The sequence below is a fragment of the Erinaceus europaeus genome, chromosome 4 (assembly GCF_950295315.1).
Source record: "Erinaceus europaeus chromosome 4, mEriEur2.1, whole genome shotgun sequence".
NCBI classification, from domain to species: domain Eukaryota; kingdom Metazoa; phylum Chordata; class Mammalia; order Eulipotyphla; family Erinaceidae; genus Erinaceus; species Erinaceus europaeus.
Window position 1 is genome coordinate 5,851,058 of NC_080165.1, and position 15,152 is coordinate 5,866,209.

At 46.2% G+C, this 15,152-nt stretch overlaps 1 protein-coding gene across 16 annotated transcripts in view; it reads right to left on the reverse strand.

Moving 5' to 3' along the window:
* Positions 1-6,121: 6,121 nt before the first annotated feature.
* Positions 6,122-15,152, reverse strand: part of PLAGL1 (PLAG1 like zinc finger 1) — a 66,537-nt gene continuing 57,506 nt past the window's right edge. For 8 of the 16 annotated variants that reach the window (XM_060188693.1, XM_060188691.1, XM_060188689.1 and 5 more), the window contains 2 exons: positions 14,467-14,932; positions 6,122-8,481 (listed from right to left, as the gene is read on the reverse strand). In XM_060188693.1, the coding sequence (XP_060044676.1) occupies positions 7,251-8,481; positions 14,467-14,672 (1,437 nt within the window). In that variant the 5' untranslated portion in view covers positions 14,673-14,932 and the 3' untranslated portion in view covers positions 6,122-7,250. The remainder of the gene's footprint in view (positions 8,482-14,466; positions 14,933-15,152) is intronic. The other 8 variants (XM_060188697.1, XM_060188701.1, XM_060188700.1 and 5 more) reach the window with 1 other exon arrangement.

Sequence of the window (15,152 nt, forward strand, 5' to 3'; positions counted from 1 at the left end):
CAGTGCTTGGTTGAAAGTTTATTTTCTTTAAATTAAAAACAGTTAGTATCAATTATATTGTGGTGCTGGGTGGTGAACCCAGGACCTCATGCCTGCAATGTAACATTGAGATGCCTCCTGGCCCAATTTTTTTTTCAATTTTTATAAAAAGGAAACACTGGCAAAAACCATAGGATAAGAGGGGTACAGCTCCACACAATTCCCACCACCAGAACTCCGTATCCCATCCCCTCCTCTAATAGCTTTCCTATTCTTCCCCCCCCCCCAACTTCTATATTTCCTTAGAGATGGTGAGGAGGAGAGAGAAACCAAATCACAGCTTCACCATTCATAGAATTCTGCTGTATTTATTCATGGCCTTTCAGTGTGGTTCTGGAAGTGTGTGAGCTCAGACCTCTTCCCTGATAAGCCACCTCCTAGTTCCCTGAAGTTATTTTATTTTTACTGGAAATGTAATAGTCTTTTAAGGAAAATGTTTCTTTCCCAAAAAATAATTTTGATCCATACTGCCAGTGGGGGAGAAGTGATAGGGGAAAGATGCTCAGACGGCTCTGAACTCCAACTCCATCGGGAACCAGAGAGACAGAAGGACAAAGGGAGGGTCACTTAGATGTAATAATAATAGGTGCATGTGTGATTGGAAAAGAGAAGAAGATGGGACCTTTAAAGGGGGGAGGGGCAAATATATGCAAATATAGAAAGGTAGTTGTAGAAATTATAGTCAACCCGTAATCTGCAACCTTAGGAGAAACTGTCGTAGCTTCCGATGGAGGGATTGGAGATCCAGAACTCTGATGGTGGGAATGATGTGGAGTTGTATCCCTGTTATCTTGTAACTTTGTAAATCAAGATTAATTAATTAATTATTTAATTAATTTAAAAAAGAGGTTTTAAAAGTTGAAAAAAAAGAAAATGTTACTTGATATGAGAATTTCAGTAAAAACTCTTTGGAGTGTTAACAATTTTATTAGTAAGATTATTTTTTTATCTTGTGTAATCTCTGCTTTGATATTTGATTCTAGTAAATATTTGATTCTAGTAAATTCTAGTAATAACTACATTCATTTTGTGGATAGTCATTGAGAATTATGGCTTTTATTTATTATTATTATTATTTATTATTTTACCAGAGCAATGGTCAGCTCTGGCTTACAGTGGTGCGGGGATTGAACCTGGGACTTCAGAGCCTCAGGAATGACAGTTATGCTATCTACCCCTGCCCCGAGAATTACGGCTTTTAGTCGGGCAACATTGCACTGCAGAATGATATGTTTCAGGAGTAGGTCACTGAAAATCAGTATGTGTCTATTACTTTAAAAAGTGATAGAAAATTCAGCCCTATTATACTTCACCATACATGTGTCTTTTAAAAAATTTATTATCTTTATCAGGTAGAGACAGCCAGAAATCGAGAGGGAAGGGGGTAATAGGGAGGGAGAGAGACAGAGAGACACTGTTTCGCCTCTTGTGAAGCTTTTCCCCATGGAGGGGGCTTGAACCCTGGTCCTTGTGCATTGTAACAGGTGTGCTCAACCAGGTGCACCACCACCCGACTCCACACTTGTCTTTTTCACTCCAGTTTATACCCTTATTCCACTGTTTGCCTTCGTTCCAGTGCCCACTAACTGGGTTTGCAGTCTTACTTCGTCTGTCTGTTTTTGCCCACGTAGCACATATGGCGGAGATCATGCAGTGTTTGTCTTTCTCCTCCCTGGCCTATTTTACTAAGCAAGATACTCTCTAGCTCCACCCTTGTCTTTGCAAATGACAAGAGCTCATTTGTTTTAAAGAGCTAATTTGTATCCGGTTCTGTGCATGTACCGTATCTTTATCTGTTCTGCAGGCAATGGATATTATGTTGGTTCCAACTCTGCAGTACTGTAGAAAGTATCTTTATCTGTTCTGCAGGCAATAGATATTATGTTAGTTCCAACTCTCCAGTACTATAGAAAGTGCTTCCATAGACATGGAGTGTCCACTTCTCTTGGAATTGAATCACTCTTGTTTGGAGTACAGAGATGTCTGTGTTCAGTGCAGACGTGGAAATCACAGAGCTGTAATTTATACGCCGGTGTGTGCAGTTCGCGGGGAAGCATTCCTGCGGAAGGGACTGGTCATAATAACCTCTCCGTTCCAGGGGGAGAGTGCAGTCAGAGGCTTCAAGCCATTTATTTATTTATTTATTTATTTATATTTATTATTTATGTATGTATTTATTTATTTATAATAGCCTAATCAGAAGCCAACTGCTCATTGTAACACTGCCCGGAGTCATATAGCCCTATCAGGAGGCAGTGTCTCAATTATTCCTTCTCTTGCCAGCTTTTTCCCGCCTTATTTTTTATTTAATTAAATTAATTTACTAATTATTATTATTATTATTATTTTACCAAAGCACTGCTCAGCTCTGGCTTTTGGTAGTGCAAGGGATTGAACCTGGGACTTTGGAGCCTCAGGATGGAAAGCCTGTTAGCATAATCACTATGCTATCTCCCCTGCCCCACCCCAGTTATTTTTTAAACATTTTATAATGGACTTCTAAACTTTCCTCCCATTCTAAGATCCCTAATCTCTTCTGCTCTGTTCCTACTTTTCGGTTCCTGTTCACTAACCATGTTGTCTCAATTTATGTCCTGCCACCTTCCAGACACCAAGTTGCAGACACTACCATGACTCCACCCTGACTTCTCTGGGGAGATGACCTCACCAGTGTGCCCTGGAACTTCCCCTCCCCAGAGCCCTGCCCCACTAGGGAAAGATAGAAACAGGCTGGGGGGTGTGGATCCACCTGTCAACACCCATGTCCAGCGGAGAAGCAATTACAGAAGCCAGAACTCCCACCTTCTACATCCCCAAACAATTTTGATCCACACTCCCTGTGGGGGAGAAGTGATAGGAGGAAGAGGATAAGAGGGCTCTGAACTGCAGCTCCATCAGCTCTCGGAGAGAGAGGACGAAAAGTGGAGAGATGTGTGGCTGTAGTAATAGGGTTGTGTGTAGCTTGGAGGGGAAGAGAGGACTGGACTTGGAAGAAAAAGGGGGCAATTGTGTCCAAATGTAGATGGATAGTTGTAGAGGTGACAATTAACCCATGTCTGCAGCCTTGGGAGAACCGCGGTGGTTTGCAATGGAGGGACTGGGGATTCAGAGCTCTGGTGGTGGGAACGGTGTGGAATTATACCCCTGCTGACCATAATTTTGTAAATCAATATTGACCCACTAATAAAAACAAACCAATATAGGTTACAGAGTATAGTCCCACACTGTCCCCACCACCACAGTTCTGTGCCCCGCACCCTCCCAGTCTTAACCACCATAATTCTCACTGCCTTAGGGACAGTTTGTTCACTTCTGTTTTTATTTCCCCAAGTTCATGTAGTCCAGTTCTTTCGATCCCACACACGAGTGAAACCATCTGGCTTCACCTTTTATTGTTCTCAGCAGAATCACCTCAAGTTTCAACCGCCTGTGTGGAAGGACTTAATGCTCTCTTTTCTGATTGCAGAGTACTACTCCAGAGAGTGTATATGCCATAACTTCTTTACCCAGTCATCTGTCAGTTGCCGTAACTTCTTTACCCAGTCATCTGTCAGTGGGCATTTCAGCTGCTTCCACTCTTTGGCTGTTGTGCAGAATGCATCTATAAATACAGCAGTGCAGGGGGTTGGGCTGTAGTGCAGCGGGCTAAGTAAAGTGTAAGGATCCTAGTTCGAGCCCCCACCCCCCCGGTCCCCATCTGCAGGGGAGTCGCTTCACACTTGGTGAAGCAGGTCTGCAGGTGTCTGTCTTTCTCTCTCCTTCCCTGTCTTCCCCTCCTCTCTCCATTTCTCTCTGTCCTATCCAACAATGATGACATCAATAACAACAGCAGTAATAACTACCACAACAATAAAAAAAAAAAGGGCAGCAAAAGGGGGAAAAAAATACAGCAGTGCACATGCCCCTTTACATGGGTCTTTTCCCATGCTTTGGATAAATGCTTAGGACTGTTATTGCCGGACCATAAAGTATTTCCATGTTTTAATTTTAATGATGATATACTTGCTCTGCAGAGTTTATGGTGAACCCCTGATTTTTAGCTTTAAAAATAATATTTAGAAAAAAAAAAAGAAAGACACCTGCAGATCTGCTTCATGACTTGGGAAGTTTTGCTGGGGCTTGGTGCTAGGAATCCAGGAATCCTTGTGGCCAAGGTTTTCATTTTACTGGATAGGACAGAGAGACATTGAGGGAGGAGGGGAAGTAGAGAGCCAGGCATATGCAGACCTGCCTCACCGCATGTGAAGCATTCCCACTGCAGGTGGGGATCTGGAGGCTCGAACCAGGATCCTTCGTACTGTGTGCACTTGACTGGGTGTGCCCCCGCCTGGCCCCCTAAAGGCTTTTATATCTTGGTGCAATTTCACTTTAGGAACCAAATGCTATTTTTAAAGGTCAAGTTAATTAGGCTTTTTTGTTTGTTTGTTTGTTTGGCAGCAGAGGTGGTGGTGGTGGTGGTGGTGGTCTCCTAGGGTCTGACTGAAAACCACGGAGCCACGTTAAAGTATCTGTCTAGGATTCATTGCTAGGTGTTTTTACAGTTTTAATTGGAGAGTTTCGCTCCTCTCTCTTCTGACTCCATCTCTGAGCACCAGCAGGATCGTACTGTGCAGAGGGAAGACGGTTATTGGAGCTGATTCATACCTCCCGGAGTAGCAGATTCCTACTGATGAAACTTCATCCACACTCCTTCCTCTCACGGCCTCCCCTGAGCTGAAACTGAAGTAAGTATTCCCCAGATCAGCCCCACAAGCGGTCCCCAGATCAGCCCTCTGGAATCTTGTCCACAATGCCCGTGATCTTTGATGGGCCTCGGCTGTGAGTTAGGGTGTCTCACAGTTATTAGTGGCTTTCTGATGGGCAAATGAATTCAACACTTCCCTTTCTCTCTCTCTCTCTCTTTTATAACTGAAGCTTTCTTTCTTTTTAAATATTTAATTGTTCATGAAGATAGAAGAAGAGAAAGACAAAAGAGCCAGAAATAACTCTGGTGCACATGCTGCCGGGGACTGAACTCGGGACCTTGCCCTTGAGAGTCCAGTACTTTATCCCCTGTGCCACCTGCTGGACCACGCGCTTCCCTTTCTCTACCCACCTCCACCCTAGCTAGAGGTAAAATGATTAGACACATCAGATGCAAGAAGGTGTAATACTTTCTGAAGAAATAAAGGAGTAGACACTGTTTATTTTCTTTCAACCGGATCATGGTGGGCCAGAGATGACTAAGCTTCGGCAGTTAGTACTCTGATGCACATACCAGAAATCTAGGCAACTTCATAGTGTTGTCATTTCAAAAAATAATTCCTTAGGTTTGTGAAGTTGATTGAAGCATACAGACTTCTACACTGCATTATTAACTGTAATGGTCAAATTAACTTATCTTAGTTCTCTTTAAAAAAAAAAAAAAGCGGGAAGGGGCCAGGTGGTGGTGCACCTGGTTGAGTGCACATGTTACAGTGCGCAAGGTCCCAGGTTCGAGCCCCTGGCCCCCACCTGCAGGAGGAAAGCTTCATAAGTGGTGAAGCAGGGCTGCAGGTGTCTCTCTGCCTCTCTCCCTATCACCCCCTTCCCTCTCAATTTCTGACTGTCTCTATCCAGCAAATAAAGATGAAACAAATTAAAAAAGAAATAAAGTGGGAATCGGGTGGTAGCACTGCGGGTTAAGCGCCCGTGGTGCAAAGTGCAAGGGCCAGCTCAAGGATCCCGGTTCGAGCCCCCGGCTCCCCACCTGCAGGGGAGTCGCTTCACAGGCGGTGAAGCAGGTCTGCAGGTGTCTGTCTTTCTCTCCCCCTCTCTGTCTTCCCCTCCTCTCTCCATTTCTCTCTGTCCTATCCAACAATGACGACAACATCAATAACAACAGCAATAATAACTACAACAATAAAACAGCAAGGACAACACTAGGAAATAAATAAAAAGTACTCTAATCGCTGCTGCAGGCAGCTCTCAAAAGTTTTTCCTGCGAGGGGTGCAATGGCCAGGAGGGGGCGTGAGTGAGCTACAGGAGGACGCTCACGGGGTTCCTAGTCTGACATGATCCCCGGTGCCGCCACGCAGTGAGTAAAGACAGCGAGATCACATGCAGAATTTGCACAGTTTATTATATGTAAGATATATATTCATATAGAAAGCATCTAAACACAAGACAAAGAGCTTTAAAAGAAAAGATTAGGTTGTACATTTTTAAAAACTCATTCAATACCAAATCCAAGACAGATCACAGTTACATTGTAAACTGTTTTCTTCATAAAGCTAATGTTGCCTTAATGACGAATTTTAAATGCACTTGTTGATGAGCAATGATAATTCAGCAGTTACACAGAGTAGTACTTTAAGCCAGATAAAGCAAAGAAAAATTCTTGTTTAATATAGATATATATATATATATTTAAATTCCAGTAATAGCTTCTTAAATTCATGTTAAAAATATAATCAATACTAAAGGCAGCAAAATGCTTTTCTTGGCTGATGCCTTGATTACTTTACCACTTAACCAGGTTACACAGTGTTTTTTTTTTATAGTCTGTTTTTAAAATTTTTTTATGTTTTTTTTTTTTCCTGTCAGGTATAACTGACAACTATTGAAAGATACACGAAGTGAAAACTCACATTGTCGCACCTTGTGGAAAATATTCAAACTACATTTAAAATGCTTTTTTTTTTCTTGTTTTTTAATGGAGACGTCTATTATTCCACAAGAAATCGTTTTTGTAAAACTACAGGCTGTCTATGGCAAGAGGAACTAAACTACATCCAACCAGGACGGTAGAAAAATCCCTGAAAAGAAACTCACAGCCTAGTTACATATGCAATAAGGTTATATGCTTTTATCTCCAAAGCCCTCCCATTGTAGGGAATGCCATAACTTCCAGACTTCCTCCCCAAGAGGCAGTGCCTCACAAGCTCATTCGATCAAGGTGTGATGATGATGGCTTACGATTCAATAGGACAAATATCTAGATATAGCAGCCCTCGTATGGATGTCGATCGTAACGACACAAATAAACAGTTCCAATAGAGAATACTTGCTGATTACATCATTTGGTACGAAGCATAATAAACAACGCGGGACAGATTGGCACAAACACATGCAGTTCAAGAACTCTCTTATCTCAAAGCCGTTCCCAATCCCAAATCTTTCCTTGTATGCTAGCTGACGTTCAAAGGGTTTCTCTTAAACACCTGGCAGAATCGGGATGCCTACAAGCCAGTCATCTGAACGCGTGGTGGAAATGAGGCAAGATGGCTGGCCCCGCAGTGGCAGAGAACACATGCGGCAGAGGGGGCAGAGCCAGCTGGCCCAGGCTCATGGCGAGGGAGGGGTCCTGCTGCTGCTGCCCCAAACAGCCTAATCGATGGGGCAGCGATTCCCCGGGCCCCAGGGTGAGAGTACCATTCCCAAAGGCGTTCTGGGCGGCAGGTGGCAGCTGCCAGAAGCCCAACAGCGGGGAAAGGTCCAGAGAGGCGGGTATGGTTAGGTTCACGGCATCCGCCGACAGCTCCTTGGGCAGGTTGATCTTAGCAGCACTGCCCTTAGCCAGGTCAAAACCTGGACTGAGCTTCAGAGGGGACTGAGGCTCTTGCAGAGGGAAGTCCTCCAGCAGATTAACATTGCAATAGCCTTTATTCTCCTGTTTGATGGGCATGCTTGCAAGTGGAGGGTACGAGGTAGCGGCGGTGTTGTACTTGTGGTTGTGGAGGGCCGGGGGAGAGTTAGGGGGAGCTGGCATGGGGTGGAGTGGGGCCAGGGGCTCTGGCAGCGGCTGAATGGGCTGCAGAGGTGGCTCTGGGTGATTGCTGGGGAGGGTGTGGACCTCGACCTGCAAGCTGCTGGCTAACCCGTTCTGCACAGGGGCCCCCAGGGGGAAAGGAGACAGAGTGGTGGTCGCCTTCAGCTGAAACTGGGGGGAGATGGCATGCAGGGTGCTCAGCAGGTCTCCAGGCTGCAGACTCTCCCTCATCAGCTCCTGCGAGTGGGTCTTCTTGGTGTGGCGGGTGAGGTGGTCTTTGCGGCCAAATCTCTGGGCGCAGAACTGACACAGGAAGTCCTTGCAGCCTGTGTGGACCACCAGGTGGCGCCGGACATCTTTCCTGGTGTAGAAGCACCTCTCGCAGTGGTCGCACTGGTGCTTCTTCTCCCGGGCTCCGTGGTGGGGCTTCTCTTCGGCGTGGGCCTTGAGGTGGTCGAGCAGCACCTCCGTGCTGCCCAGCTCCAGCGCGCACACCCCGCAGGTGAGGTCGCCGCTGCTGGCCGCGTGCAGCGCCAGGTGCCTCTTGTAGCCCAGCACCGTGTGATACTTCTTCCCACACTCCTCGCACCCAAAGGCCATTTTGTTAGGGTCATGGGTCTGGAGATGATTTTTCAGGTGGTCTTTCCGGTTGAATGTCTTCTCACAGTGAGCACACTGGTGAGATTTCTGGGGTGAGTGGGTCGCCATGTGCCTGTCCGGGAAAAAGAAAAAAGCAAGTCCATGGTAGGCTTCATTATTATTATTATTATTTTAAAGAGTTGAATAAAAAGGTGGGGTTGGGGAGGGGGGAGAGAAACACAGAACGTAGGTGGAGGAAGCGGCATGGAATTATACCCCTAGTAGCTTACATACTCTTGCAAATCACTATTCAATCACTGATTCGTTTTTTAAAAGTTGAATGGAGAAACAATATTAAAACGTTCTTAGTGTTTTTGTCCCAAGTGCTGATAAAGAGATCACTTTCATTGTATAAGACTTTCCTAATACTTTTCCAATTCTGCAAATGCAAAAACCGTTGTGATGTTAACACCTATAAAAAAAAAAAAACTTTTCCTAGTGTGTAGGGAGGGGTAGCTGAATAAGTACGAGTATTTTTAAAATGTGGTCATGGAAGATATCTTTCACGGAGGGGGCAATGGTCATTCTATGCTTTTTGGAAATTCCTAAATTTCAAAAAAAAAAAAAAAAACAAAGAGACCCAATTTGCCTGCTATCACTGTCCTCCCCTCAGCTTTAACTTACTGTTTCTAAATCCACTTTCTCTTTATCCTGATTAAGACACTGAGCTCAGGTTATAGGCAAAAATACTAAACACCTCGGAGAGTGTTCCAGCAGACCCAGAATGCCAGCCTCGCCACCCGGGCCCTGGCCCTAAGCTTTGAGCTTCCCACACGATCTGTGCTGAGTCTGGTTTCCTCTCCCTCACACTTCGCTGCCTGCTGTGTCTCTGGTATTCACAGGTGTGCACCTGGGACTCCCTCAACCTGCTCCTTGAAGGCCGTCAGTCATGGCGCTGACGACATCCAGACGGATTTTTCTATTAGGGATAAGTTGCTATTCCTAACGCAGTTATGCGTCTTTAACTGAGGTTTGGGGACAAGCCCTAGTCATCCGAGTCTATATGGAATTTGAAAGCAGCCATTTTACAGGAATTAGTTCTGAAAGATCACCTCTATTCTATCATAGCTCCATTGAATTCTAAAAATCTAAACTGTTGGGAGTCAGGCAGTAGCGCAGCGGGTTAAGCGCAGGTGGCGTGAAACGCAAGGACCGCAAGGACCGGTGAAAGGATCCCGGCTCCCCACCTGCAGGGGAGACACTTCACAAGTGATGACACAGGTCTGTAGGTGTCTGTCTTTCTCTCCCCCTCTCTGTCTCCCCTCCTCTCTCGATTTTTCTCTGTCCTATCTAACAACGATGACAACAATAATAACTACAACAATAAAAACAAGGGCAACAAAAGGGGGAAATAAATAAGTAAAATTAAAAAAAAAACCTAAGCTGATAAAAAAAATCAGAAACCCCTGAGTTTTCATCTGAGGAACCTTATGAAAGTTCGTTTTAATGTCTTAGTGTCATTTAGTGCACCAAGTTCTGTGTGCTGGAACGTCTTACAGAACATGAGCCCGTGTTACAGGTTTGCAGGCACCACACAGGTTGTTTTGTGTCCCCTCCTGATTATATATATAAACCTCTGAGGAGTTTTGTCTTTTGAGGCTAAAGTCTGTCTTATTGACAACTTAAATGCAGCTGTACCCTTGTTAACCTGTGGCTAAAGAGCTTCTGGATATGAAAGATTTCAGTGTGTTTCACCCACGAGTACTGACACGCCACACTTCTTGACCTGTGCTGTCTCTTCTTGATTCTTTTCTAGAGGCGGGCCTGCAGAGGGCTTTGGAGAGGCGACTGTTCACACAGTGGTGACCTCTAGTAGGGGCAGACCGGAAGCCCACTCAAAACATAAAGGTTATCGGAGTCAACATACCCTTTTCCTAAGGTCAAAGCAAAACCTCGTATCTCCTTTCTCTCTCTCTCTCTCCATATATATATATATGGTGTGAGTTATGTATGTGCAGGGCTTATAAAGAAAATTAAGGCACTCCTACTCTGCAGAACACCAGAGCTAGTTCTGCAAAGGGAGACACATTCCATATGGGTTCTGTAAGACAAGGCCAAGCGGTGCTGGCGTCAGGAACTGCTGTCCTAGCCATCTGAGCTATCTGCCGCTCTCTCTCCGTTGCAGGTTTATTTCAATACACTGAGGCTGCAGACAGGAACCGAAAGAGCCTGTCAGAAGCTTGGTAATCAGCATCTTATACAGGCTCATAGAAGAAGACACCTGAGTGGGGACAGGTCTCAAATGGAGCGTCATTTTTCTTTCTACTTGGTTCAGAACTAGTGAATAGGACCCCTAAGCTTCCTTGGATCTTTGAATCTTGCTTCTCTCCTCTTTATTTTTTGTGGAGATTCCCCCCCCCCCATCTGCTTAGATCTCATTCTATCCCATGGACAGCTCAATGCCATATATACAATTCTGAACCTGGTAGTTCATTCAGCAGTTAAGGAAATTATTGAGAAAGAAAGGAGAATGAGAAAGCGAGATAGGCGATGCCAAGGACTGAAGACAAGACCACACGCATGCAAGACTTGTGCTCTGCCTCTTAACTGCCTCCCCAGACACTGGCCCGGATTTTCAAGGCCTCCTTTCTCACCCGTCTCCTGGCCTACCTTTGAGAAGGGGACAGAGAAACTCGTGATGCCTGACCAGTAACGCCCCTGCTGAGACTTGACCAGTTCTGAATTTCGTCAAAGTGCCTTTGCCTAGCCTCCGATGCTCCCCTTCACTGCTCATGCAACTGTCCTAGTGCAGAAGATTCTCACCCTAGAATCGAAATCACTCCCGACAATGTCTTTCCATCCTTCAACTTCTCTTAACTCAACCCACAAAGCCACTGGTATCAGTCCGCTCTACAGACAGAACCATGTTGCAGTCATCATTGTAGGATGTCATCTGGCTCCTATCAGTGACCCTAGAACTCTCTGGGGTAGTGGCTCCCCAACGCGGGACAGTGGTGTGCCTTGCCAGGCTATCTAGTCTTATCCTGCGCTGCCCTCACCTCTCTGCTTCCCTCATCCACGCTGTGAGTGCTCATATTCTCTGTTCTAGTGTAGCAGCTGAATTATTTTTCCCAGCCTCTGCTTATATAAGATGGAGTTTATGTTGCAACTGAGGGCAGTGGGGTAGAATGCCACCCTTAAAAAAATAATAATAATAAATAAAAGCCCTAATGTCTCCCACTGCCTCCCCATTGTTCCTCTCTCAGAACATAGCCTGGAGTCAGAGAGGCAAGTCATGTCCGTGGCTGTGGGGTGGAAGGCTGTTCTTACATAAAGTCCACTTCCCTTTCTGCCTCACTTCACACCCTTAACGGAACCAGTCGCTTCCCTTGCTCAGAACCACCACCTCCTAAATGTGGCTTAATATATCTTCTTCAGAGTGGCTGAGGACTCCTGCCATGCCACTGTCTTCCCCACACATCTGTCCCCGTGTGGTTTTCACAGTCACAGTGTCCTCACTGTGGCTTCACCCTGCCTTCAGTGCTCAGTTAGTTAATAAGTGCTGTGTGCACACAAGCAGCTCGTTGCGAGACAGAAGGCCTCGGCAACATCATCAGGGCACACAGTAGGTGCTCAGGACTCGATATTCATGGTGACTCGAGTCTGCTCTGCATGCACAGCACATCTGGGTTTTAAAATGAGCTGCCACGGGCTTATTTTGAAAAAAAAAAATCAATGCATTCTCTTACATTATATTTAATCATGGTGTTCTGAAGGAATAGATCATTTATAAGGTAATTATCATTTATAATTATAAGATAATTTACATCTTTTTTTTAATTTAGTTGACTTCCTCCAGGGCACTGCAGGTTTTAATAACCATGCTATCCATGTTAATACCGCTCAGATGGAAATCCTCTCTTGCTAAACGTCGGCTTTCACCTATGCATTATTTATAGGTGCGGAGTGCCTCCGTTGAAGCTTCACAGCTCAGTTCATGGCCATAAGCAGCAAGTGACACATCTCCCTTAAGCAGAGACCAGGAGAGGTGCATGTCAGGCGGCGCCTGTGTGTGCGGCTCTGAAGACACCATGCATCTACTCTCAGACCCTGTGCCCTGCCGCCTGCCATGGTACAAACAGCCTTTGATGGCAGAAGCTGCCTCTCACATATTCATTTCCCTGGTGGAAGCAAATACCTAGCAGGTACTCAGGAAATAATTCAGCCTAGATGTACTATTAAAAATATAAAATAGGGGGCCGGGCGGTAGCGCGGCGGGTTAAGCGCACATGACACAAAGCGCAAGGACCAGAGTAAGGATCCCGGTTCGAGCCCCCGGCTCCCCACCTGCAGGGGAGTCGCTTCACAGGCGGTGAAGCAGGTCTGCAGGTATCTGTCTGTCTCTCCCCCTCTCTGTCTTCCCCTCCTCTCTCCATTATCTCTGTCCTGTCCAAAAATGACAACAATAACAACAACAACAAAGATAAACAACAAGGGCAACAAAAGGGGAAAAAAATAGCCTCCAGGAGCAGTGGATTCATAGTGCAGGCACCGAGCCCCAGCAATAATCCTGGAGACAAAAAAAAAAAAAAAAAAGGCAAGTTGGGTGGTAGCTCAGCGGGTGGCGCAAAGCAAGGACCGGCATAAGGATCCCAGTTTGAACCCCTGGCTCCCCATCTGCAGGGGAGTCGCTTCACAAGAGGTGAAGCAGGTCTGCAGGTGTCTCTCTTCCTCCCCCCCCTCTGTCTTCCCCGCCTCTCTCCATTTTCTCTCTGTCCTATCCAACAACAACAACATCAATAATAATGACAACAATAAAACAAGGGCAACAAAAGGGAATAAATAAATAAATATTTTTTAAAAAAGAAAATAGTTGATCTGCTTAAAACTGTTGGTTACTCTTTTTCCTTTCTATCCATGGATACATCATAATTGCCTTTCAAAATTTGACTACGTGTAGTTTTAGACACTAGTGGAAAAACTGCTTTGGCAACCTACACTAAGAGGTACTTTCCTCTCTCAACCTTCACTGTTAGGACTCGGACAGTCCCTGAATATTTCCCACCTGAACGATTCCAATCTTGAATTTGTCTACTTCTCTCTTTCCCAAATTACGGCACTGTCACCATCCCGATATGCGAATACAGTCCTATTTTCACCACTTGGCTGTAGCAGAATAAGACTAACTCCTCAGGGCGTTGGTTAACGTTTGATCTGAGCTGCCTCCTTCTTGCCTACACGTGGAGAGGAGCCCCGTGCACTACTGTCTGTGCACATGTGCTCTCAGGACAAGGCCTTTAACTCCCCTGCTACTTCCTGTCTGTCCACTTTCAATGCCATTCCTGTGCAAGCTGTGCCAAGGTCACAGCTTGCACTCCTTTTGCCTCCAGGGTTATTGCTGGGGCTTGGTGCTTGCACTAGGAATCCACCGTTCCTGGAGGCTATTTTTTCCCATTTTGTTGCCCTTGTTGTTGTGCTTATTGTAGCTGTTATTGTTATCATAGCTGTTGTTGTTGTTGGATAGGACAGAGAGAAATGGAGAGAGGAGGGGAAGACAGAGAGGGGGAGAGAAAGATAGACACCTGCAGACCTGCTTCACCGCCTGTGAAGCGACTCCCCTGCAGGTGGGGAGCTGGGGGCTCGAACCGGGATCCTTCCGCCGGTCCTAGTGCTTTGCGCCATGTGTGCTTAACCCACTGCGCTACTGCCCGACTCCCCTGGACTCTCTCTTCTAAGAAACTGTCCCTGGGTTCATCACACAGTGGAGAACAACGTCCCCTCACACGGACGGCTCTGTCACAGCACATAGGCCGCATCTTGATTTGTGTTTGCACGGCTGCCTCCCCAGTCAGGGATGGTTCCCCCCCCCCCTTCCCGGCCCCCGTCTTTCTCTCTCGGCCCGAGGATGCAAGAACACAAGAAGGACATCTGCTGAGGGAATAAACTACCACTGCACAGCAAACCTGTTGCAAAGCACAGCGGTCACTGGGCACGCAGGTCCCAGTGCTTAGAAGCATGTATGCTGCGACCTTTCCCCTCGCAGAGTGTTGGCTGGAGGGCTTCGCAAGGCCATGTAAAGGCATGTGTAAAGCACCATACCTTTCCTAAAGCCTCTCACCTCATTAATTTATATCTGGAAACGAAGGCTTTGCCACAGTCAGGCTGCAAGCACTTGAAAGGTCGCTCCCTGGAGTGGGAATAATTGTGGATAGTGAACTTCTCCAGGGTGAGAAACGTCTTGCCACATAGCTGGCAGGGTAGGCGGCCATGGGCTTTGCTTTTCACTCTTTCTTTTTCAGATGCGCTGAGTAAGGGCTGTGCCATGTGAGCACAGCTGGAAGGAGGGCGCTGAGCACACAGCGAAACTCCAGGGGGAGCCACAGTGCTGTGGTTCTCTGGGCCTGGGTCTACCCACTGGGAGGGGGCTCTCAGTTACCACTAGCTGGGCTTCCTGCTTCCCCACATCCCAATTTATATGCGGTCTCAAGTTGAGAGAAGAAAGTCTGAGGCACACAAGAGGTTCCAGGAGCAGAAAGGTAATCTGTGTCACTAGAGCTGGGACATGTCCAGGGTCACCAGACTGTCTGTGGAGAGAAGAGGAACAGTTTTCTTGAATTAGCCATTGGGAAACAACGCTTGGCCTCCCCCACCAGTTTAGAAAGTACATGTTCCTGCTAGGGGCTCCACTGCAGCTCAGGTGTCCATCCTCTGTCCTCCGTGTGTGTTTGTAGAAGGTCCTGCTTCAGATGCGGTGCACCTGTCTGTTTCTCCTCCAGGGTGGGGAGGATTAAGCATGCGGTGTTT